The sequence below is a fragment of the Mytilus californianus genome, unplaced genomic scaffold, assembly GCF_021869535.1.
Source record: "Mytilus californianus isolate M0D057914Y unplaced genomic scaffold, xbMytCali1.0.p SCAF_2, whole genome shotgun sequence".
Taxonomy (NCBI): domain Eukaryota; kingdom Metazoa; phylum Mollusca; class Bivalvia; order Mytilida; family Mytilidae; genus Mytilus; species Mytilus californianus.
Genome location: NW_026262668.1, coordinates 100859689 through 100885741, shown reverse-complemented (window position 1 = coordinate 100885741; position 26053 = coordinate 100859689). Strand labels below are relative to the sequence as shown.

Genomic DNA, 26053 nt, shown 5'->3' with positions numbered 1-26053 from the left:
TTGTACCACAAGGTTCCATATCACAAAAGGAATGCTGGGATTGATTTTGGGGGTAATTGCCTCAAAATTTTAGGAATTAGGGGCCAAAAAAGGGGCAAAAAACAAGCATTTTTCTAGTTTCATAACAATAACTTGTGTGTAAGTGTATGGATCTTTCTGAAATTGTACTACAAGGTTCCATATCACAAAGGGAAAGCTGGAATTGAGTTTGGGGGGTAATTGCCGAAACATTTAGGAATTGGGGGCCAAAAATAAGCATTTTTCTAGTTTCCAGACAATAACTTGTGTTCAAGTGTATGGATCTCTCTGAAATTGTACTGCGAGGTACCATACCACAAAGGGAAGGCTGGGATTGATGATGGGGGTAATTGCCTCAATATTTTAGGAATTAGGGGCCAAAAAGGGGCAAAAAACAAGCTTTTTTCTAGTTTCAGGACAATAACTTGTGTGTAAGTGTATGGATCTTTCTGAAATTGTACTACAAGGTTCCATATCACAAAGGGAAAGCTGGGTTTGAGTTTGGGGGTAATTGCCCTAAACGTTTAGGAATTTGGGGCCAAAAAGGGGCCAAAAAACACATTTTTCTAGTTTCCAGACAATAACTTGTGTTCAAGTGTATGGATCTCTCTGAAATTGTACTGCAAGGTACCATTCCACAAAGGGAAGGCTGGGATTGAGTTTGGGGGTGATGAATCATAAGGGGGTTCAAAATATTTGTGGGGGGGGGATTTTTTTTTTTTCATTTTTTTTTTCTTTTAAAATTTTCCATTTTAAGTTGGTTATTTCTGATTTATATTTAAAAGCAAATAATAATGATATGGTAGGAGATACACACCAAACAGGATGTGTAAATTATTATATAATAAGTATTGTGCAATAGCAAGAAATTTTCAATTGCGCAGTATTGCACAATAGCAAGAAATCTTCAATTGCACAGTATTGCGCAATAGCAAGAAATCTTCAATTGCACAGTATTGCGCAATAGCAAGAAATATCCAATAGCACAATATTGCGCAATAGCAAGAAATTGTCAATTGTACAGTATTGCGCAATAGCAAGAAATATTTAATTGCACAGTATTGTGCAAAAGAAGATACTTCGTATAAATTGCTTATTTCTTGACCAATTTCAATGGGGTTTTATTCTTGAATTCTTGGGTTTCTTTAATATGCTGAATCTAACCGTGTATTTAGTTTTTGGATTTTGGGCCCCGTTTTTTTAATTGGTCCAAATTGAGGTCCAAAGGGTCCAAAATTAAACTTTGTTTGATTTCATCAAAAATTGAATTTTTGGGGTTCTTTGATATGCCGAATCTAACCATGTATTTAGATTCTTAATTTTTGGTTCCGTTTTCAAATTGGTCTACATTAAGGTCCAAAGGGTCCAAAATTAAACTTAGTTTGATTTTAACAAAAATTGAATTCTTAGGGTTCTTTGATATGCTGAATCTAAACATGTATTTAGATTTTTGATTATGGGCCCAGTTTTCAAGTTGGTCCAAATCGGGGTCCAAAATTAAACTTTGTTTGATTTCAACAAAAATTGAGTATATGGGGTTCTTTGATATGCTGAATCTAACCATGTATTTAGATTTTTGATTTTTGGGCCGCGTTTTCAACTTTGTCCACATTGAGGTCAAAAGGGTCCAAAATTAAACTTTGTTTGATTTCATCAAAAATTGAATTCTTGGGGTTCTTTGATATGCTGAATCTAACCATGTATTTAGATTTTGGATATTGGACCATAATAGGTGAATGTCCAATTTAAAATTTTTAAGTTCTTAGACCACATTCATTCTGTGTCAGAAACCTATGCTGTGTCAAATATTTAATCACAATCCAAATGCAAAGCTGTATCAAGCTTGAATGTTGTGTCCATACTTGCCCCAACTGTTCAGGGTTCGACCTCTGCGGTCGTATCAAGCTGCGCCCTGCGGAGCATTTTATTTTTCCAATGAAGATAATAGAACTAGGTTGTATATAAGATTGATTTAAATTTATTTAAATATTGTTAACTTCAGAACACAATTTAGTAATACATGTTGAAAGTATGAGTTGAGCTACCTGATTTTTGTTGTTGAATATTTTTGATTGTATCAATATGACTTAAATTTTACACTAATAACATTTGTAGCATTCTGTACAGTGTGGAGCTGGTACTGGAATGTTTCTACTGATCAACTCCAGTACTGTAGTAGTGATCAGAGGTCCAAGAGCCACACTATGGGGCTCTATTTACCTAGATGATCATGGTGAGGAGGACAGAGAATTAAAGTAAGTAGCATACCTGAGCCATTTTAACCTTTTCTCAGTCACACTGACAAGAAGTTTGAATGCAGACATCACTATACTTTACCTGACTTGAATATGAGTCTTATGTATATGAAGGTTACCTCTCAGCATAACCTTGAATGGGTTCCATAATCAGGAAAATGTAACTTGGGGCCATTTTTTCTGGAGGGACAATATCCAATATTAATTCAAGTTACCAGGATAGTGCCTACATTTTTTATCAAACCTTTTTCAAATTTGTATGATGGTTTCCACTCATTAGGCCTGACTTTTTTTATCTGTTTAACGAGAAAATTTGTAAAAAATTAGGGTCAAGGGACGGAATAAAAAAAAAAATAAAAGTGCAAAGTTGGTCCAGTCGACACTAAAAATAAAAATAAAACCATTTATAAGTGACCTTTTTTTTTTTTTTTTTTTTTTTTTAAGAATTTATCAAAATACAAGAACAATGAAATGAAAACAGACCAGTATATTAACCTTCTATTAATATGAACCTTAAAAAATATCTTGATTCTGTATGTCATCTAATTTAGATCCATGCATATGCACCAGGCAAGTATATCAACCTCCCTGCATATACACTATATATATGTATATTACCAGTGTGTATGTTACATGTTTATACTGTATATACAATTCAATTAAAAAAACTACTCTGTTATCATGTTCATGAAATTAATTATTTGTCATTAAAAAGATATATTCATTTAACCGTTAAGCTTGGAAATAATATAAGTATTTTATATTAGTGTAATAGACACGGTTGAGCAACATTAACTTATAAATTGAAACAATGCATTAAAAAGGAAATATAAACATTAATCAAAAATATCTAACCAAAAGTACGTTAATGCGTGTGGAATGCATAATTTTTCCTTTTGGGATCAATTTTTGTCTGTCAGCAGTGCCATTCATGCGTCCGTAGTCATTCCGATCCGTAGTTCTTCAAAAATGTACCCAATAATTTAAATGTTGGAGAAAACTTTACAAAAATAAACGATGTATGATACGCTTTTTGGAAAGGAATATGACGTTTTTAATGCAATACATGGATTACAAATTTACTTCAGGCTAATTTCATCAAGTTCAAATGAAGTAATAACTTATTTAGCCGAAAGTTAGAATGATTTGATGTACTCTCTCGTGTAACAAGTACTGGCGAAAGTGGTTTTAAACAAATTGTTTTTATGAAAAAACATGCCACCAGCTTAAAGAATTAATGCTTTAACCTCTTTTTTGAAGTCATAAATCGTTTATGCCTTTCATTTCTTTACTTTGAAATTGCTGTTTCATCGACTTGGTAAAAATTAAATATAACCGATGACGAAAGCGGGTATTGTAAACCACAGATTTTATATTTTTTTTCTGAGGATTTCGTAACAGTCGGCGGGAAAAATAAAAATAAAAGTAAAAAGTACTTCTTTTATTTTTATTCTGAAATCGGAAAATTGGAGTCGGCGGATCTCGTTAAACAGATAATAAAAAAAGTCTGGCCTTAATACTCAAATGAGAGACCATTATGGGGTGAATTTGTCTCACATGCTGCTAAATCCTTGGCAACCAAACAGTGTTAGCTATTTGTATTAAGCTTTACATTTCAGAAGGTAGAAGTCCTGGTTGCTTCATAGTTAGTATAAAGATGCCTAATGTTAAGAAATTTTCGTCTGTCATATGTCCATTGTCTTGACATCATTTTCATGGTTCTGCAACTGCTTATAAAAACTATAGTTTTATTTTCATGTGAATTTCTCACTTATTATGAATAATAGGATAACTATATTTGGTATATGGGATCCTTGCAACGTCTACATTACATGTTTATCATAGAAGATTCACCTGACCTCGACCTCATTTCATGTATCAGTGATCAATGTTAAGTTTTTTGTGTTTTGAATAGAGAATGAAAACAGGGAATGTGTCAAAGAGACAACAACCTGACCAAAGAGCAGGAAACAGCCCAAGACCACCATTGGGTCTTCAACTCAGAAAACCTGCACCTGGAGGCAGGCTTCAGCTAGCCCCTAAACAACGTATACTTGTTCTGCGAAATGGACACCACACTAAACTCTGAATCATACAAATGAACAAAAATTAAAAAAACACACAAAACTAACAAAGGCTAGAGGGGACTTAGGACAGGCTCAAAATGTGTCAGGGTTAAACATGTTTTGTGACACACAGGTCTGTTTCTCAGATACTATAAACAATAGGTCAGCTATATTTTACCTTTTTATTGTCATGGTCCATTGGTCTTCTGTTTAGTTTAAGTTTTCTGTTAAGGCCTATTTCTGTATTGTAGTAGGTCAACTATATTTGGTGGTTGGATTGATGATTGTAAGGTCTACATGTTTCTTTTGAACAGGTAATCTGACCTTGACCTCATTTTCATGTAAAAATAAAGAGATGTAGTGTGATTGCCAATGAAACAACTATCCACCAGAGTTCCTATGAAGTGCATATAAGCTCTTGTTATTTACCAGATTCTTCTTCAAATTTGGTGAATGTTCAACTATTTATACCTAAAATAAACTATTGTTGTTCCAGAGTAATGCCCTTTCACAAAGCAAAAAAAAGAACAAATTTGGGGTTTAAGCACAGGAATGAGAAAGCCTCAACCAAATCATTTGAAATTTTAAATTTTGTAAGGACCGCTAAACAAATCCAGTTCAAATTTGATAGTATTGTCTTTCAAGTTATGCCCCATGACATTTAACCACTGTAGGATTTTTATTGCCAGTCCTCAACGAAATGGCAAAGGTGAGACTTGGGGCTGCTGTTTCCAGTGGTGTTGGCATTGGGGTCAAAAATGTATTAGTTTGTGATTAGGTCAGCTTAAGGAGAACCACTTGAGGTATGTCAATGATATTTGATATGCAGTTGTATTAGCATTGACACATCTCATTTCCAATGGAGATTATTTGAACTTGCCCCCTCCTCATGGACTATTGAATTTGGAACTTTTGCATAGTATACATGTTTAAGTTTCTGAATAGGTCAGTTTGAAGGGAACCACTTATGGTAAGTAGATGATATTTGGTATGCACTTATATTAGCATTTGCACAATTGATATGTATGGAGATTATTTGGCCTCACCCCCTCAGTCCAGGTCTATTGACTGATCTTTTGCATAGTTGACATGTTGCAGTTTGTGATTAGGTCAGTTTAAATTGAATGACTAATGGTAAGTCAATGATTTTTGTTATGCAGTTGCATTAGAGTTTCTCATTTCCAGAGAGATATATGGCCACATCCCCTCAGTTATTGTTGATTGACTTTGAATGCATAGTTTCAAAGTTTGTGTTTAGGTAAGTCTAAGGGGCACCACTTATGATTAGTCAACGGTATTTGGCATGCAGTTGTATAAGCATTAGCATTTCTCATTTCCAAGGAGATTATTTGACCCTGCACCTTTAGCTATGGTTCATTGCCTTTGGATGTTTTGCATAGTTTACATATATTAAGTAATAGAATTTAATATAAGTATTGACATTTTAATTTCAACATTTGCATCATACCATCAAAATTTCATACAGGCAAGACATATCTCTGTGTCAACAGTTGATGACTAATATATTTATTTGTTTTTGTAGGAGAGGAAAGCCTTTGTTCCTGAGCCAAGAGAGATATAACCTACTTAAACAACAATGGTTATCACATAGTTTTGATCACTCTTGTAAAAGATGGATTTGGCATTTAGACAGATTATGAGTTTGCATTATGTTCCATTCCTGTGATAATCTTCTATGAAAGAATCTCATCTTTATGCTTGCATTGGGTTTTTTTTTTATTATTAAAATGAAGTATCACTTAGGGCTGAAATTACATATCTGTTGTGCAAGTAAATGAAATTATAGCCTATTGTAGGGCTAAACAGAACTTCACTACCGTTACTACTAGGGATGTCAACACGGTGAAGATTTACTAATTGATTACTCGTTGGATTTACCGAGCGATACTTGAGTACTCGCTCGGTAAAACATTTACAAAATGGAAACACAAAATTATACCATTTTATGTATTGTAGGTCGTTGTCTTATGATCATAAAACCCTTAACATCATTTCCTAGGACTAGATAACAGTCCAAGGAATTTTATACCATAATTAATAGCTCATTTACTACATGTACTAATTATGTAAACGGTAATAATCTAATCAAGTAATTAATTAATATCTATAGAAAAATTATTACTCAAACAACAGTACTAGTATTTGGAAACCGCAAAAAAAACACATGTAATAATCAACAAAGGGGTGATAATTATAACTTACTGATGGCATTAATCATTTTCTGAGGGTCGATACAGGGTGCAACGAATTTGTTCTTATGTAAACATATTATCTTGTCAACTTTTCTGGAACGTAGCGATTTCTCTAATTTGTTGGGTAACTAACAGTCCTGCTGATGAAAATATGTGCCCTGACGGTACAGAGGTGGGGGAGTGACTCAGATTAGCTAAAAGTGTCAGCCTTGAAAAAATGCTCTTGTTCGTATATCCTAAATATACCTCTGTTTTGAGGAATTAAAATGAGTTAAACGCAAACATTCGAATCGTTAACTTTTATTAATTTTTAAAAATATATAATGTCCCGGGAGGTGTTCTCAATAAAAATATTTTTTGTTTATACTTAAGAAAGCAACAAAATTCTAACAGGAAACCGAGTAGTCGAGTATCATTTTGGTAATCGATACTCGGTACTACGTACTCGAAGACTCGTTGACATCCCTAGTTACTACTGTGCCACAACAGTATAAAAAATTTATTGTCATTTATGTATTTATATAATTTTTCACTGAACAGGACTGTCCTAGGTAGAAATAATACATTGTCTACCATAGATGATTATATTTATCACATGTTTTTCCAGTGATATCCTTGTTTTTGCATTGCTGATATGACACAAACTGAACATGATTATAAAACAAGCTGACAGTATAGTTTTCATTGAAATGACTCATCAGACCACATTTGCAAAATCTAAAAAAGCACTCTCCCTTAAGAAGCTAAGTCCAATTTACAAGACTTAGTGTAGTGTTCAAACAAAATTACTTAAATCTTTTATTTCTAAGATTATGTTGGGTATTTTGACCTCATGACTAGAAACAGTGTGGCTTTGTTTGGTTACAGGTATAAATGAAATGGTAAAAAATTAATCTAAAAGCAAAAAAAAACCAAACAAACATTTTTATCAAACACACACATTGAATAAATGAATCAGCTTTATTCCATTGTATTATTAATTTTTTTTCTTTCAAATTTCTTAGGCAAAAATATGTGATAAATTCATATCTTTCCATGATTTCATGCCATGTCCTCCCATATTGGACAAGAATTTTAATAATGCCATGAAACAATTGGTAAATATTAAAATCTCATTTTTAATTTTTTCACTGATGGAAAGTGTAATGTAAGATTTGTGTCTAGAAATGTTTTTTTTTTAACAGTTTGAAGTTCACAAAAAATATTAGGATTATAAAAAGAAGAAAATGTTTGATTAAAAGTATTAGCTTTAGCTTCAGAACTATATAACATATTGAAACACAAATATAGAACCTAAGCCAACACTCAGCTGTTTAGACTTAATTTTCCATAAATACAAATATTTGTAAAAATCTTTATATTTGAAGATTTTTGTAATTGACACCCTTTTTTGCAACAGAAAAATATGATACAGTAGCAGGGGGTAAACATGTTGCTTTGCACAATTGCTATCATGGACATTAACATTTTTGGGTTGTACTTTAAAGGGTGTCAGAAATTCACAAAATTATACCATGAACTCAAAAAAACTAGTTGCTCACATCTTGGCAGTGAGAAAAGCAATGTTTTAAATTATGAAAGTAGGTGAGAAATAGCTGGTTGCTTTATTTCATCTATAAATTCAAATCAATAAAAGTACTCACAAATATGACATATTTAAAGAATTTTTGACAGCTGAGGAGAGTTGATACAATTTCATGTTATATTGTTCAACTTGTGCTTTTTATTCTGTTATCACACGCTAATCAGTAAGTCGACTTTGGTTGATTTACTCAAGTTCTTTTGAGTGCTTCCGCTGAAAATAGTTCTTTGATTTTCTACAATCTGTTTAGTTTATGATTAACAATTTTGATCATGGTGCAATACATGATGTAATAACTGTGCATACCCTGTAGACGGCCTTGTATAATTCGCACTGGTACATTGTCAACACCCCTTTCTTGCCACGAGAATTCAGGTAAAAAAACTTTTTGTAATTGTTAGAAAACGTCTAATGAAACTCCAGTAATTTTAAATTGTGTGTGTGATTGTTTGCGGTATTTTCATGGAAAAACCTGTTTTCCATATAAATCAAATAGAAGTTGAAAATGCTTGTAAATGATTCTACAACACTTCACGAGTTTTAAAATAAGCCAAAATCACAAAAAAAAAAAACAATTAAGAAACTGCTTGAATTTAATGGAAAGAAAAAAGTGTAGAAGTCAACCCGAACCAGCTTATGCATAACGATGTATAAACTACAAAACGTAGTCGGTTATTCGTTCCTTTTTATACGACCGCAAAAAAATTTCGTGGTCGTATATTGGTATGACAAAGGCGGCGTCGTCCGAAGACACATTAGTTTTCGCACTCTAACTTTAGTTTAAGTGAATGGATCTTAATGAAATTTTACCATAAGGTTCAATACCACAAAAGGAAGGTGGGGATTGATTTTGGGGTTTATGGTACCAACAGTTAAGGAATTAGGGGCCAAAAATAAGCATTTTTGTAACTTCCGGACATAACTTGTGTGTAAGTCTATGGATCTCTCTGACATTGTATCACAAGGTTCCATATCACAAAGGGAATGCTGGGATTGATTTTGGGGGTAATTGCCTCCAAATTTTAGGAATTAGGGGCAAAAAAGGGGCAAAAAACCAGCATTTTTCTAGTTTCATGACAATAACTTGTGTGTAAGTGTATGGATCTTTATGAAGTTGTACTACAAGGTTCTATATCACAAAGGGAAAGCTGGAATTGAGTTTGGGGGTAATTGCCCAAAAATTTTAGGAAAAAGGGGCCAAAAAGGGGCCTAAAATAAGCATTTTTCTAGTTTCCAGACAATAACTTGTGTTCAAGTGTATGGATCTCTCTGAAATTGTACTGCAAGGTACCATACCACAAAGGGTAGGCTGAGATTGATTTTGGGGGTAATTCCCTCAAAATTTTAGTATTTAGGGGCCATAAAAGGGCAAAAAAACAAGCATTTTTCTAGTTTCAGGACAATAACTTGTGTGTAAGTGTATGGATCTTTATGAAATCGTACTGCAAGGTTCCATATCACAAAGGGAAAGCTGGGTTTGAGTTTGGGGGTAATTGCCCTAAACGTTTAGGAATTTGGGGCCAAAAAACAAGCATTTTTCTAGTTTCCAGACAATAACTTGTGTTCAAGTGTATTGATCTCTCTGAAATTGTACTGCAAGGTACCATACCACAAAGGGAAGGCTGGGATTGAGTTTGGGGGTGATGAATCATAAGGGGGTTCAAAAAATTTGGGGGGGGGATTTTTTTTTCCTTTTTTTTTCTTTAAAATTTTCCATTTTAAATTGGTTATTTCTGATTTATATATAAAAGCAAATAATAATGATATGGTTTGAATAGGTAAATTAAAATTTTTTAAGTTCTTAGACCACTTTCATTCTGTGTCAGAAACCTATGCTGTGTCAAATATTTAATTACAATCCAAATTCAGTGCTGTATCAAGCTTGAATGTTGTGTCCATACTTGCCCCAACTGTTCAGGGTTCGACCTCTGCGGTCGTATCAAGCTGCGCCCCAGCGGAGCATTTTATTGGTGTTTGTGTTGACGTATGTGTTTTGTTTTAGCTTAAGATCTTTCAAACATTAATGTAATAGATATGCTAAACATTTTTTTACTTAAGGATGGAACTGTTTTACTTTCAAAGTCGAATTCTAGTGATATCTATTAAGTACAGATTTTCCGAACACTCTCACCATAGATATAAGAAGATGTGGTAGGAGTGCCAATGAGACAACTCTCCATCCAAGTCAAAATTTATAAAAGTAAACCATTATAGGTCAAAGTATGGTCTTCAACACGGAGCCTTGGCTCATACCGAACAGTAAGCTTTAAAGAGCCCCAAAAATTACTAGTGTAAAACCATTCAAACGGGAAAACCAACGGTCTAATCTACATAAAAAACGAGAAACGAGAAACACTTATGAACCACATCAACAAACGACAACTACTGAACATCAGATTCCTGACTTAGGACAGGTGCAAACAAATGCAGCTGGTTTAAACGTTTTAATGGTTCCAAACCTTCACCCTTTTTCTGAAACAATAGTGTAACATCACAACATAGAAAGAGACACTATAAAATATCAACTGAAATAGCTTAACTCAATCAAAGGACATATTAACACCAGTGAACATACACTGAACGAATAAATTTGACCTATGATACAATGTAAATTATCATTTACACGTGCTATTTTCGCAAATTTCTTGAAAAGAACTAGAAATTTGTAGTGAAACTTTTAATTTTGAAATTAATCAGTTTATTGTCTCGCGTTGACGGAGTCAAAAAGCGAGACATAGGTATGCTGTTTTCGGTGTCGGCGGCGGTGGCGTCAACAATGTATTAGTTTGTGATTAGGTCTAGTTCATGGTGAACCACTAGTGGTAGGTCAATGATATTTGGTATGCAGTTGTATTAGCATTGGCACATCTCATTACAATGGAGATTATTTGGCCCCGGCCCCTCAGTCAAGGTCTATTGACTTTGAAACTTTTCATAGTTTACATGTATTAGTTTGTGATTAGGTCAATTTATGGGGAACCACTAGTGGTAGGTCAATGATATTTGGTATGCTGTTGTATAAGCATTGGCATATCTCATTTCCATGGAGATTATTTGGCTCCACCCAATTAGTCATAGTCTATAGACTTTGAAAATTTTGCTAAGTTAACATGTATTAGTTTGTGATTAGGTCAGTTCAAGGGGAACCATTAGTGGTAGGCCAATGTTAATTGGTGTTCAGTTGTATAAGCATTAGCTCATCTCATTTCCATGGAGAATATTTGTCCCCGCCCCCTCAGTCATGGTCTATTTACTTTGAAACTTTTGCTTAGTTTACATGTATTAGTTTGTGATTAGATCAGTTTAGATGAACTGCTAATGTTAGGTCAATGATATTTGGTATGCAAATTTATTGGCATTTGCGAGTATCATTTCCATGGAGATTATATAGCCCCACCCCTGATCATGGTAAATTGACTTTGAAACTTTCACATATGGTCAATGGTATTTGGTATCCAGTTGTATTAGCATTGGCACATCTCATTCCATGGAGATTGTTTAGCCATGTACCTTCAGTCATGGTTCTTCGACCTTGAATATTTGCATAACTTACATGTTAAAGTATTGCTATTTTAATTTCAACATTTGCATTATCAAAATTACAAAAAGGCGAGACATATCTCTGTGATAACAGTTTATATTTGATTTGGAATAAAAATTACAAATTATTATATTTAGGTAAACTTATTAGTTTTGAAAATGATAAGAGCGCCCTCTACAATTTCAATAACAAATATGGAGGAACGTAAACAAACCTTGTGAAATAGATTTTTTTCTCTTATTTCTTGCTTATTGTACTCTATAGTCCGCAACCCTGTCTGGCAGGTTCAATTTCGGAGAATAAAACCATGGATTATAAAAGATTGAACAGGGGCGGCTTTTTGGGGCTAAAAAACATAAAATAAGTGTGAAGTGCACATTTTTAACGGTTCCTGACGTGGGGCATGTATATTTTATAGTTAAAGTGTAAGCTAGGGTTGGACATTTTTGATGCCGCATTCTCCCCATTAATTGTCTATTATAAAATGATTGAATGGATCCAAAGCTATGTACTAATATATGTGATGTGGGATTTGTCAGTAAAAATGGACATGGAAAATTCTTGTTTGTTGTATGGTTAGTTTAGCATAACCTCACAGATTTCTTTTTGTAAACATGTATGATGATATACAGCTATTCAATGAAGTTTATAATACGACCGACACGAACAAAGACAAACAAGCATTTTTTATCCAAATGTTTGGTTGAAATGTTTCACCTAACAAGGGAAGTGAGGGGTCCCAAATCAACCAAATCAGTTCGGCAAAACAGACATTTCGGTCAGATATGGGATTTACATGCAAACCCCCCAAAAAATTTACACCTGTTTTTTTATTCACCATGTTCATTTAATGCTGAATAATTCTGTTGGATTTTTTTTTCTAATAGCAAAAAAGGGGACACGAGAATTGTTTTCAATACAGATACGGCCAGAATTTTTGTTTAAGGCAAAAATCAGGGTCAGAATTTTTTCTCTAAAATATCTCAGACTGCCCTATCAAATCAAATGGTCCGTACCTTAGACTTTAAATCTATCTAGAGCTTACTGACTGGGGATCACTATTCAGCAATGTTATTAATTGGCTGGGGCGTCTGGGGTTAAACATATTTTCGTAGGTAATTAATATTGCTGTGGAACTTTTTTTTTCATGAGAGTGTAATAGAGTATTACTTTCTGTTGAATGGAATTGTGAAATAGAAGTCAATACGTGGTTCTTGTTCAATCCTTTGTCACTTTGAAAGAGTCATGCTTGTCATCCTCCGCCGTAAGCAATGTGTTACTGTAATTTGAATTTCAAAATGACTGAGTGACGTTTTTTTTTTACGTGCTGATCAACTCCATCGTAGCGAATCACATGACTTTGACATAATCAATAATATATTACGATAAATACGAGCGAAAAATATCTTTATAAGTAAAGAATTGTCGCATAAAAATAAAATACACGGCCGGGTAATGGCAAAGTTCACGAAGTCTAGTCTGATTAATCATTTTAAAAAAAAAAAATAAAAAAAGTTCAAGCAAAGGGGGGGCGGGGCGTACGCCCTCTACGCCCCCCTTTGGATCCGCCACTGTTGAATTCGGTATCTATTCATCAAAATTTGATTTTATACTCTTTTCTCAACATATGTTTAAATTTCATCAAATTATTGGCATGAATTGTTCCAGATCTTAATGTTTAATGTTTTACAAATAGAATTTCAGACATATTTTCCATAACAAAGCTTTAGATAAACAAGACGAAAAAAATTGTGTCACTTTTGATTTAATTTTGTTCCTCAATTTTCAATCAGTGCACATTGTAAATTGTGAGCCTATTGTTAATATTTTGACATTTTTGTATATTTTATTTTCCATTTTAAAATTTTAATGATAATGGGTAATTTCATTGAATGTGTATACTTCTAAAAAATCATTGATAAAAAACCTTTGGGTATTGATACAAATGAAATCATACCCACAATACCTTAGATTCTAAACAGATGAATTAATACTTAGTTGGATTGTTTTTTGTTGATATTTTTCTGCTAATAATGTTATGGCTGAATCAGTCAACTGATAAATGTGATATAAAATCAAATAAAACATAAAAATCTCTGTAGTGTTACTTCTATGTTTATTGCCATAAAAGTTTCTCTGCAAATCCAAAACAGAATAAGTTTTTATCTAGCTTCCACCAAGTGTCAGGATGCTTATTTTTTTATTTAAATTTATAGAGACCTTTTGGTATAAGTCTATTGTCCTTGACCTCGTTTACAGGGTGCAACAGTTGCAATAAAAAATCTAAGGGCCAAGTGAGCTTTTCTCATCGCTTGGTATCCTTTGTTTTCATCCATTAACTTTTAAAAAAATCTTCTGCTCTGAAACTACAAGGCCAAATTTAACCAAACTTGGCCACAATCTTCATTGTGGTATCTAGGTATCAAAATGTGTTTGATAACCCTGCCAGCCAACCAACATGTATAAAAAGAAAACATTGGGGTAAAATGTGTTGTCTATTATCTTAAAACCACTATAATAATGTAAACAGTACCAATTTTAATGCACCAGATGCACATTTCGACAGTTAATGTCTCTTCAGTGGTGCTTAATGCCAAAATATCTGAATATCCAAAATCTAGTACAAATGTTGAAGAGTGGATGTAACCAAAAAGGACCTAAAGTATAGCGAAATCTGGACAAGGAATCAGAGCCCTGCATTAAGGAGATATATTCCTTTAATACTTAAGGCAAATCATCACTATATATTTCCTCAAATAGAATTTTCATATACTTTGCCAAAATGGAGATTTTGCCATGCTGTTTTAAGAAATATAATTAAATGTATGGGTCACCGTGCTATTTTTCAAGCTACAGGTTGTCCAAAATTGCCCAGTTTTGCATAGATTATTCATGAAAAAACACTTATTTATGAATGAAAAGAAATCTACGAGATAGAATTTTGAAATAAACATAAAATATGAGAAGATAGGTTTTAAAAAGAAAAAATGGTGTCACCGAACTTGTTTTCTTGATACAAGTAAAAAATAAAAAATTCACTATCATTTCAGTATAAAAATTTTACTATAAGAGTTATAGCCCCTTATATGGCTAAGTTGAAAAACTGAATCGAGCAAAACAAAATATTTAGTATTTGCTAAAACAGTCTAAATAATGCAAGAAATCATTTAATTTTTTTCTTCAGTTAAACGAACAGTCTTGCACACTAATTGCCAATCTGCCTAAATATTTGCAGATTTAAGCAAAGAACTAGACCGATTGTGTACTGCTATTTTACAATCCAAGATGGAGGTATAAGTTAATGTACCTAAATAGAAATATAAATAGAGAAAATCTGCCTGGAGCAAAAATGTTCAGAATGTTGACATCTACCTATTCATCATTTAAATCAAAACTGTCAGATGAGTTATTGCCCTTAAATGACAAATTTTACTATTTTTTTTTTCATTTTTAACTGGATTTTCGAAGGAAATATCTGTTATTGATTTGGTGATGTATGGTGGGCGGGCAATCGGGCGGCTGCCAAACAGTGTCCGTTCAATAACATGAAAACGCTTTGATGAAATTATTTCAAATTTAGATATGTTGTTTCCTGTGACTAAATGAAGGTCAAGTTCAATTTTCACGATTTTAGCTTTTCTTCTTGTTGAGTTATCGCCCTTTTTAATATCCAAAAGTGGTATTGATAATGTGATTGAGTTATTTCTCTATGTACAGAAATGGTTAATTATATATATAAAGTTTGATTACACTAAGTGTTTTAAAATAATTTTCTCCTGTTATCAGATTATGGGAAATCATATGGTAAATGTCTTATCTCACAATTATAATTGGAGTGACAGATTTATTTGAAAATTCTCTGTTTCCTAAGTGCTGATGATTATAAGCTATATAGGACTGTATAAATACAGTTAGTAATTTACTGGTCATTTTTAGACATTTTGTAGATAATTCAGTCTCCCTAAACCATATATATTCTTAACCCCACCCCCTTCAATTAGAGAATGTGCTTTTATCTTGTAAACGGTCGAGATCCCCACCCCTAAACTATATATATTCTTGTATGGGACAATAAAACAAATCAAATGAAATATTGGGGAAGTCAATTGGTTCACCTCAACCCCCTTTTTTTTGAAAACTTGTAAACGGTCAAGATCCCCACCCCGAAACCATATATATTCTTGTATGGGACAATAAAACAAATCAAATGAAATAAAAGGAGAGTCCCCTGGGGTCACCCCCACCCCTCCTGTTTGAGAACTTGTAAACGGTTGAGATCCTTACCCTTAAACCATATATATTCTTGTATAGGACAATAAAACAAATCAAATGAAATTAAGGGGAAGTCCCCTGGGGTAACCCCCCCCCCCCCCCCTTCTTTTTGAAAACTTGTAAACGATCAAGATCCCCACCCCAAAACCATATATATTCTTGTATGGGACAATAAAACAAATAAAATAAAATGAAATGAAAGGTGAGTTTCCTGGGGTCTAACCCACCCCCTCCCCATCCTGTTTAAAAATATTGTAAACGGTCGAGATCCCCACCCCTAAATCATATATATTCTTGTATGGGACACAAAAAAAATCATGAAATAAATGGCAAATCCCCTAGGGATCACCCCCCCCACTCCCCCCTTTTTGAGATCCCCAACCCTAAACCATATATATTCCTGTTCGTCATTTCAAGAAAATTTGAATGAAATACAGTCTCGGTCAATCCATAGGTGTCACTTATGCATATCGCAAACCAATTTGTACTGGATTTTGCCCAATGTCAGGAGACCATGGGAATGACGATATATGGGAGCTTTGTTTGGGAGACTTCGTCACAGCATCCTGTTACAATTATTTCTTGTTACTAATAAGGATTATAGACTTTGAAAAGTCATTGTATTAATGATAAATAAAATTTTTGATTTTTTTCTTCTTTTTTTGTTAATTTGTTTTGAAGAAATTTATGGCAAGATTGTTTGTTATTCTGTAAAAACTAATTTTCTGAATGCTATATATTTTTTTTTTGATGAAGTGAACTCCTTTAAAAACTAAGCTTATATTGTCTATTAATAAACATATATTTAGATTTCTGATTTTGGGCCCAGTTTTCAAGTTGGTCCAAATCGGGGTCCAAAATCAAACTGTGTTTGATTTCAACATAAATTGAATATATATAGGGTTCTTAGAAATGCTTAATCTAAACCTGTATTTGTTTTCATTATTAATAAGATAAAACCACATTGAGGTCCTAAGGATCCTAAATTAAAATTTTGTTTAAATTCATCAAAAATTGAATTCTGTGGTTCTTTGATATGCTGATTCTAACAATGTTTGAGTGTTAATCATATCTAATTTTAGAGAACTTAGTCATCACTGGTTGTTGTTTTTAAATAATTGATTATAATTTGAAAAATTGCATCATATCTTATTTTAGAGAACCATTTATCCAGTTTGAGTTATTTCCCTTTGCACAGAAAATATTATGGATAAAATTAAACTGCATGTGTTTCATTTTCAACATAAATTAAATATATATAGGGTTCTTTCAAATGCTGAATCTAAACCTGTATTTAAATATTAGATTTTTGGCCCAGTTTTCAAGTTGGTCCTAATCAGGTTCCAAAGTTAAACTTTGTTTGATTCAACAAAAAATGAATTTATGGGGTTCTTTGAAATGCTGAATCTAACCATGTATTGAGAGATTTTGGATTGTGGGCTCCTTCATCAAATTGGTCCACATTGAGTTCCAAAGGGTCCTAAATTAAACTTTTGTCTGATTTCATCAAAAATTGAATTCTTGGGGTTCTTTGATATGCTGATTCTAATATGTACATAGATTTTGGATATTGGACCATAATAGGTAAATGTCCAATTTCAAATATTTCAGTTCTTTGACCACATTCATTTTGTGTCACAAACCTATGCTGTGTCAAATATTCAATCACAATCCAAATTCAGAGATGTTTTAAGCTTAAGTGTAGTGTCCATACTTGCTCAACTGTCCAGGGTTCGACCTCTGCAGGAAAATCCGGTTTGCTGTCACTCTGACAGCCTCTTGTTTATAATTTCAAAAACTATAATACATGAAGAAAAAGAGAAACTTTATAAAGGAAAAATGATCATCAAGACAAGATGTACAAATAAGTCTTCATAACGTGCACCATCCGATGACTCCTTATTGGAGTAATTGGCCATTATTGACGATACAAGATCAACAAAAAAGATATTTTTGTTATGAATTCTATTCTAGTCCATAATGTTGGAGAGTGTCCATTGTTGAAGATGCACATAGACCTAGGTGAGCAACACAGGCTTAATGGAGCCTCTAGCTTATGTTTTGAGGAGTACGTCCTTTAATCAACTATATTGTGTATAGAATGATTATAATGTGTATAATTGTCTCATTGGCAATCCTACCACATATTCTTATTTTTATATATGTCTGTCAGATGAGGTTCATCTGGCCTTGAGATCATTACCACGGTATATTGATCAAGCTAATTTTTATACGCCCGTCAAAATTTTGACGGGACGTATAATGGTATACAAATGTCGTCTGTCCGTCTGTCCGTCTGTCTGTCCGGCGTAAACATGTCGCACCGTAACTTGAGAACGACTCATCCAAATTTCATGAAACTTAACATAGTTGTTTCTTATGATGGTCAAACTATCTGTATACTTTTTGTAAATAAGATTAAAACTTTTTGAGTTACGGGACTTAGTAACTAAAACAGGTGTGTGTTTTTTTCACATGTCGCGCCGTATCTCAAAAACAATTTATGATTATTGCTTAAAACTTTACACACTTCTTAGTTATATTAATCTTAAGATCTGTATACTTTTTGGTGATGATTCAAAATTTTATTTTAGAGATATCGAGTATTTTGTTAAAAAAGGGGGAGGGGTTTTTCACATGTCGCGCCGTATCTCAAAAACGATTTATGATTATTGCTTAAAATTTTACACACTTCTTAGTTATATTAATCTAAAGATCTGTATACTTTTTGGTTTTGATTCAAAATTTTATTTTTGAGATATTGATTTTTTTTTAAAAGGGGGGTTTTCACATGTCGCGCCGTATCTCAAAAACGATTTATGATTATTGCTTTAAATTTTACACACTTCTTAGTTATAATAATCTAAAGATCTGTATACTTTTTGGTTTTGATTCAAAATTTTATTTTAGAGATATTGAGTTTTTTTGTAAAAAAAGGGGGTTTTCGCATGTCAGGCCGTATGTCAGAAACTATTTATGATTATTGCATAAAAATTCACACACCAGACGACGGGCGTATCATGCGCTCATGGCGCAGCTGTTTATTTTCTTTGGTTTCAGCAGGTTCCCAGTTACTAGAAGTTATAGGTCAACTGTACTTTTGTTGTATAAAATCATTTGAAGGTGTACATAGATATAAGAAGATGTGGTATGAGTGCCAATGAGACAACTCTCCATCCAAGTCAAAATTTATAAAAGTAAACCATCAAAGGTCACAGTACGGTCTTCAACACGGAGCCTTGGCTCACACCGAACAGTAAGCTATAAAGGGCCCCAAAAATAACTAGTGTAAAACCATTCAAACGGGAAAACCAACGGTCTAATCTATATAAAAAACGAGAAACGAGAAACACTTATGAACCACATCAACAAACGACAACTACTGAACATCAGATTCCTGACTTAGGACAGGTGCAAACAAATGCAGCGGGTTTAAACGTTTTAATGGTACCAAACCTTCACCCTTTTTCTGAAACAATAGTGTAACATCACAACATAGACAACATGTCTGTCTGACAAGGTTCATTTAACCTTTACCTCATTTTTACAGCCCATTATTAATTTAAGTTTTTGTGATAACTGTAGAAATCCCTTTATTCCGAAGCCTTTCAGTATAAAATTCAATCAATCAAAGCATGAGAGCACTACAAAGGCAATTGACGCCAAGTTTGGACCATTTGGTCAATAACTAACATACGTCCTTGATTTGGTTGACTGATTCGATCCATTAACATATTTTTGTGACGTCCATGCATTCTTAAATGTTTTTTTTAGACTCTGGATTACCGATATACGTAATAGTATTGTAACGTGTAACCAGTAAGGCGTTTATATCTTAAACGAACGTTCCAGTAAATAATTGGATTCAAGCTGTCCATAAACATTACGGTATTGCCAAAAACCTACAACTATGTATCTATGTTATGTACAATGACTCATTGTTGCTTAAGTTACATGCTTACGTGTGTTGTATTCGAAGGTGGTGGAAGTGGTGTTGGCTCGAGAGAGAAAAAATTTGTTTATATGGTTATTTCAGTGCTCCAAAGAACTTTTTGTGTTATAATCTGGTGACATCTACACGCATTTATCATTGGCGCAGATTTAAAATTGACATTTAAAAAAATAGTAGACGAGTTTATACCTTTTCAAATTTACCTGGTGTAATTTGACCCCCGCGAAGGCAATCCTTCTAGATTTTAAAAAGTTAGTTTAAGCCCCACCTGTTATAATTCAAACCTTAACGTACTAATATAATGTGATTCTGAGTGTTTAATAATCATTTCTTTTTAGATTTTATAAATAGAATTATAGAATTTGACTACTGAAGTCGGACTATTTTTAAGCAGTTAAGCTGCTTTATGCGAGCACCCTAGATTTGTGTTCTACCCAATAAATGCTGAAATATGTGCCATTGTTATTATCTGGCTGGCTATTATGTTATTTATAACTAATTGAACACTTTTTTCATACTTTTTATTCTGGAATACAAAAAATATGACCAGAAAAACCTTAAATGATCGTCGAACCACCCAAAAGTTTTGAAGTTGCACATAGAAAGTAGTGCTCGCTTGAAATCCTTATGTAGATTGTTCTCCCCTGTGCTTTTGGCTAAGATGTTATAGAACAATTGCCGGTATGAAATATTTAATCGCCGAAAATCTCTAATTACAAGTCGTTTACATTTGCCAAATGGCAAAAAGCGCAGGAATATTGTATAACGGCTGTGACTAATATGACACGGTGTTAAGTCTCAGTTGGCGGTAATTTTAACTTCGTCGACAAAACGTAAATCAATGACGTTCTAAATTTGGTGGATTCAGATAATACGAAAGTAATTAATATTAATCATTTTATTCGTTTTTGTCTGAGATGATTGTGATTATTTAAATCATCTTAATTAAATGTATGCTCATTTGTTTTCTTGTTAACACTATATATTCCGTTTATCTCGTAAATGAGCTTCATGCTTGTCAAATCAAGTTGTTGTTATTGTTATTGAATGAAATAAAACTAGAGATCTGATTGGTCGATGTCAAGGTCATTTCAAGATGGTTTCCTTTGTGTTTTTAGTCAGGCTTTGGTGTTACAGGCTGCTACATGTGCTTTGATTTAGTTCAATGTGCTTCAAATAATATTGAGATTAAAACTTTAACAATTATTTTCTAAAGGACGGCATTATTTAACTTCCAAAGTCGCATATTTTTGTAAAATATTAAGTCCGAATTTGTGACGCGTCTCACACCGTAATTGTTTTTGATTTACAAGGACTTTTCAATTTCCGTGAAAAATACAACTTTTTCGATGTTTCTTTTTATGAATTTTTCATATTTAAACTTCTAGAATCATTTCTATGCGTTTCCTTCAGCAACTTGATGCTGGTAAACGACTTTTCCATGAAAATACTGCAAAAAGAAATCGCATGATACGAAAAGAAGGTAACGTTAACGTTGTCAACAAGTTGAAGTTACAAACAGTTTTATTTTTTAATTCCTATTCCAGTTATTTAAAGTTCAAATAAATGGTTTTTTTTATTATGATATTAGTAATGGAAGACAGTGAAACCGTAATCAAGATATTTTAATTTACTTATAATTTCAAATAAAATTTAGAATGGAAATAGGGAATGTGTCAAAGAGACAACAACCCGATCAAAGAGCAGACAACAGCCGAAGGTTACCAATGGATCTTCAATGCAGCGAGAAACTCCCACACCCGGAGGCTTGCTTCAGCTGGGACATGTATACTAGTTCAGTGATAATGGACGTCATACTAAAATCAGAAATATACAAAAGAAATTAAAATTAAAAATCATACAACACTAACAAAGGCCAGGGGCTCCTGTCTTGGGACCCCAGAGAATATAAACATTAATTATTTCAGCATCAATGAAAATGGACAAAGCTAATACATAATGATTTTAGACATGAAGTTTTTTTGCTACATTGTATTTGTCAAAATAAGCAATATTATACCTATTTGTATTTGTTTCTGTTTCTGTTTCAGCTTGATTCCAACCTTTGGCAATGGCTAATACTAGAAGAGGCAAGGCATACATGTACATGTACAATACATGATTATCTGTAGCACCTGGATTATCCACAATAATTCCATAACAGCAATGAAACTCTAGACTACTATGATGTTATGTACATGTATATCTACATATATGATCAATGTTGAAGATTGTTTATGCCATGTCTCATCATGTTGACTAGTCCGACAAGTTTTGGTTCAGCTTTCTGACAGGAATAATTATAAACTTGCCAGCAGTAACAACACATGAATATTAGTTATTATTAAGTGCCCCTATCGGTCTAGCAATTTTTATTATTGTGCACTAAGAAGTATGCCTAGTAATCCAAAACTTTTTGCATGAAGTTATTTAAAGATAGTTGGAATTCATGATATTGATGCATTGTGCAGAAACATGAAATATTTTAGTTTGTATTCTTAACAATCCAAGAGTAAGGTTAAATTGTACCAAGGAGAATTACTTATTACAATAATTACGCAGTAGTATTTTGATTGTGGATTCTTTTCAATTTTATTATTTACTGAATGCATATTTGTCACTTGTTTAATGCCTTGTTCAAACGTAAGTTTAATTTGAATTGAATGCGAACCAAGTTCACACAATATTCTTTTTTTCATTTTGAATTGAATTCAAATCTAATGCGAATCGAATTCGCTAATAGCATTCACACACTCTTCTTTTTTTAATTCGAATCTAATTCAAATTGGCTAATTTGCATTATCCAAATCTCATTAGAAATACCTTTTTGAGTTAATTCGATTAAACTTTGGTGTGAACACTTTCTAAATTGTAATTCAAATTAAACTATAATAGATTAATTGATAAATTGAATGAAGGGTTAACGTCATTTGGACAGTAAAGCAATTTTGACGCATATTGCAATTTGAAGTAGAATTTACATTTGGACATTAAACATGTTAAACTTTTCGAATGGGTATTAAACTATAAATTCAAACCAGTTAATGCGAATCGAATTCGAATTATGTGTAAACACAGCATTAATATATCTAAGAAATGAGGAATATAAAATTATTAAAAAAAGATGGCCAAATATTTGTATTAATTTTGTTGCAATTTTTGTCTTGCCTTGACAGAGTCGAAAAGAGAGACATCTATATATATATATATATATATATATATATATATATATATATATATATATATAGGCATGCTGTTTTGGCGGCATCAACAATGTATTAGCTTGTGATTTTGTGATAAGGTCTAGGTTATGGTAGGTCAATGATATTTGGTAAGCAGTTGTGTAAGCATAGGCACATTTCATTACCATGTAGAATATTTGGCTCAACCCCCTTAGTCATGGTCTATTGACTTTGAAACTTTGCATAGTTTACATATGTATAAGTTTGTGATTAGGTCATTTTAGGGGGAACCAATAGTATTAGGTCAATGCTATTTGGTGTGCAGTTGTATAAACTTTGTCATTTCTAATTTCCATTGAGATTATTTTGGCCCGCCCCCTCAATCATGCTCTTTTTACTTGGAACCTTATGTTACTTTGAAAATTCATTTATTAGCTTTTGATTACAGTACTACCTGTGACATTATCTTATTAATGGTGGCCATAAAAAATATGGTCACCATGATGGCCCTAAATGTCCATCATTATACCTCCTGTTGCTTAATTAATACACAAGGTATTAATCAAAAACTAGTCAAGGACAAAGGGAAATCATGACTTCATTGAAGTGTTAAAATTATAAAACTTACAGGTAAAGTGTCTCAGGTAAAATATATGTGTTTGTCAAATTTAATAACTGTGATTATGACAAGAAAATTCTAAAATAAAATGAAATAATAAAACTAGTTGAACATATCGCTTCCTAACTTTTTTTTCTATAGATTTTCTCATGACTGTTTGTTTTGATGTTATATACCTTTTAAATAATTCTATCAATTTAAGTTATTTTTTACATGTATTTTTTGGCAAGTGAATAATAAATGAATATCATCTTCTAATATAATGCAAACTTTCACAACGACTGCCTTTTTCCATTGAAAAGGTGTTTCTCAAATTAATTTTCTAAAATCAAAATTGTTTATACTTACTGCATTTAACATTGTTTATACTTACTGCATTTAACATTGTTTATACTTACTGCATTTAACATTGTTTAACAAATGTTTAAGATTATCTTTAGGACTTATTCTAAATAAAATTTAGGCAATTCATTATTTCTCTATTGAATAAATACATGTATATTCAAAATATTCATTACAGAAAAATTTGATAATATTTTTCTTGTCATATAAACATATTACAATTTCATCAAGTTACTGACAAAAAAACAACAAAAACAAACATTATAATGCAAAGAAATAACAATTCTAAAAGAAATCAAAACACATGGAAACAAATTATTAGGTTTCTGCCCTCAGTTCTAATGACTTTTTTTTTATAAAGGAGCCAATATTTTAAACATGTTCCATGTTATAGAGGTTTAGCATTTCTTTTACTTTTTTTTCCTGGTTACGATTTTATTTATAAGATACAAGATTTTATTCATAAACTGGTCAGAGACATTATTATAAGAAGGTAAACAATTTTCAAATAGATTATCTCTAAGTTGTTATGTTAATTTTACAAACAATTCTATCCTTTATAGGAATTTTTATCCACCATTTTTTTTCTTCAAAATTATGACCACTAATTCTTTAGTTAGTGAAGTATTTGAGTTTACTGTTTTCATCATAAGTTTTTATTTTATTTTCAAAATATTCTTATTTTTTTCCTTAAAATTCATTTTTAATCAAGGGCTTTAAACATTGTTAAAGAATCTAATTCATTCAAGTCCCTGCAATTATTAACTTTATCTAAAAGGCCTGAGTTAACGTTGAGTGAAATATTCTTTGCCAATGTATACCCAAGAATATTTATCATGGAATGCCAGTCCTGCAGTTTCGACAATATAATACACAGAACAAAAAGTGATTTAATTAATAGACCATAAAAATGTCACAATCTATATAGAAGTATACTTTATTTTTTTCTGGAGACAAATTTTGCTGTTAACTGACAAAATTAGTCAAACTGAAGATAACATATTTGATAAGTTTACAATTATTTCAAAAAGCAAAACAATTTTTTCTTTAAATAATTTCTTTTCATAAGATTTTCTTTATTAAGAGATAAGAACATTTTTTATTTTGATTAGCATTATGTTTAGCATTTATCAAAATTTGATGATAACTAGGTAGCCATTTGAAAAATTTAAGTCTCTTTAGTGATTCTCCATGCACAACTCCAGTTTTGAGATTTGAAAAATATAAAAGATAAACAAAAGAGTTTATTCCTATACCATATTATGATATTTGTAGTTTTCCTGAATAATAATCATGATAATATATTGAACAACTTTGTTAAACAAAATTTATTGTAAAAGGATTGATATTCATGACATTGATAATTCTAATTTGTTAAGAAACAGGCTTGTTAAAAATTACTTGCTTCATGCATATGGTTCCTTTAAACATATCATTTGCATGATTATAAGTTATAATTAATGAAAAATTCATTTAGTAATGCAAACGAACAATTGAATACCATGTACATCATGTGCAATAACTTTTTTTTACTGAAAAAATAATTATTTAAAGGATTCTGTTTTGTTTTCAAATGCTAGTCAATAAATTATCTTTGATTTTTTGTCATTTCCACTCAATATTCTTTCAAAGAAGAAATTAAAAAAATAAGAAGCAAAAAAACAAATAAAAAATAACATAAAAAAATTAAAACATTAGGAAAAAGGGAAAATAGACAGAAAAATCAACAAATGATATGAATTAACAAAGATTAAAACAACATTCTATTCTACATTTTCAAGAAAAGGTGAAATGTCAAATTGAGAAGAAACCTGAGTTACCTGTACAGGTAAATTTTAATGAAACATACAAGCTGAAAACTTCAACCCTGATTGATTTCAACAGGTAACATAATTAGATAAAACATCAACCTATGTTTCATGACCCCAATAAATGGCCAACATCTCAAGATTGAATACCCCAATAAATGGCCACCATTCGATGGTGACCATACAAGAGGGTGGACATAACT

At 32.2% G+C, this 26053-nt stretch overlaps 1 protein-coding gene and 1 long non-coding RNA gene across 2 annotated transcripts in view; both read left to right on the top strand.

Annotated features, from left to right (window-relative positions):
* Nucleotides 1–13772, top strand: part of LOC127730583 (E3 ubiquitin-protein ligase UBR3-like) — a 110338-nt gene extending 96566 nt beyond the window's left edge. The window contains exons 35-36 of the mRNA XM_052239035.1: nt 2134–2273; nt 5883–13772. Coding sequence (XP_052094995.1) covers nt 2134–2273; nt 5883–6000 — 258 coding nt within the window. The 3' untranslated portion in view covers nt 6001–13772. The remainder of the gene's footprint in view (nt 1–2133; nt 2274–5882) is intronic.
* A 5388-nt stretch (nt 13773–19160) lies between these two features.
* On the top strand, nt 19161–23044 carry LOC127730596 (uncharacterized). The gene is made up of 2 exons (XR_007995188.1): nt 19161–21382; nt 21951–23044. It is a non-coding gene; the product is annotated as an uncharacterized LOC127730596 (long non-coding RNA).
* Nucleotides 23045–26053: the final 3009 nt, after the last annotated feature.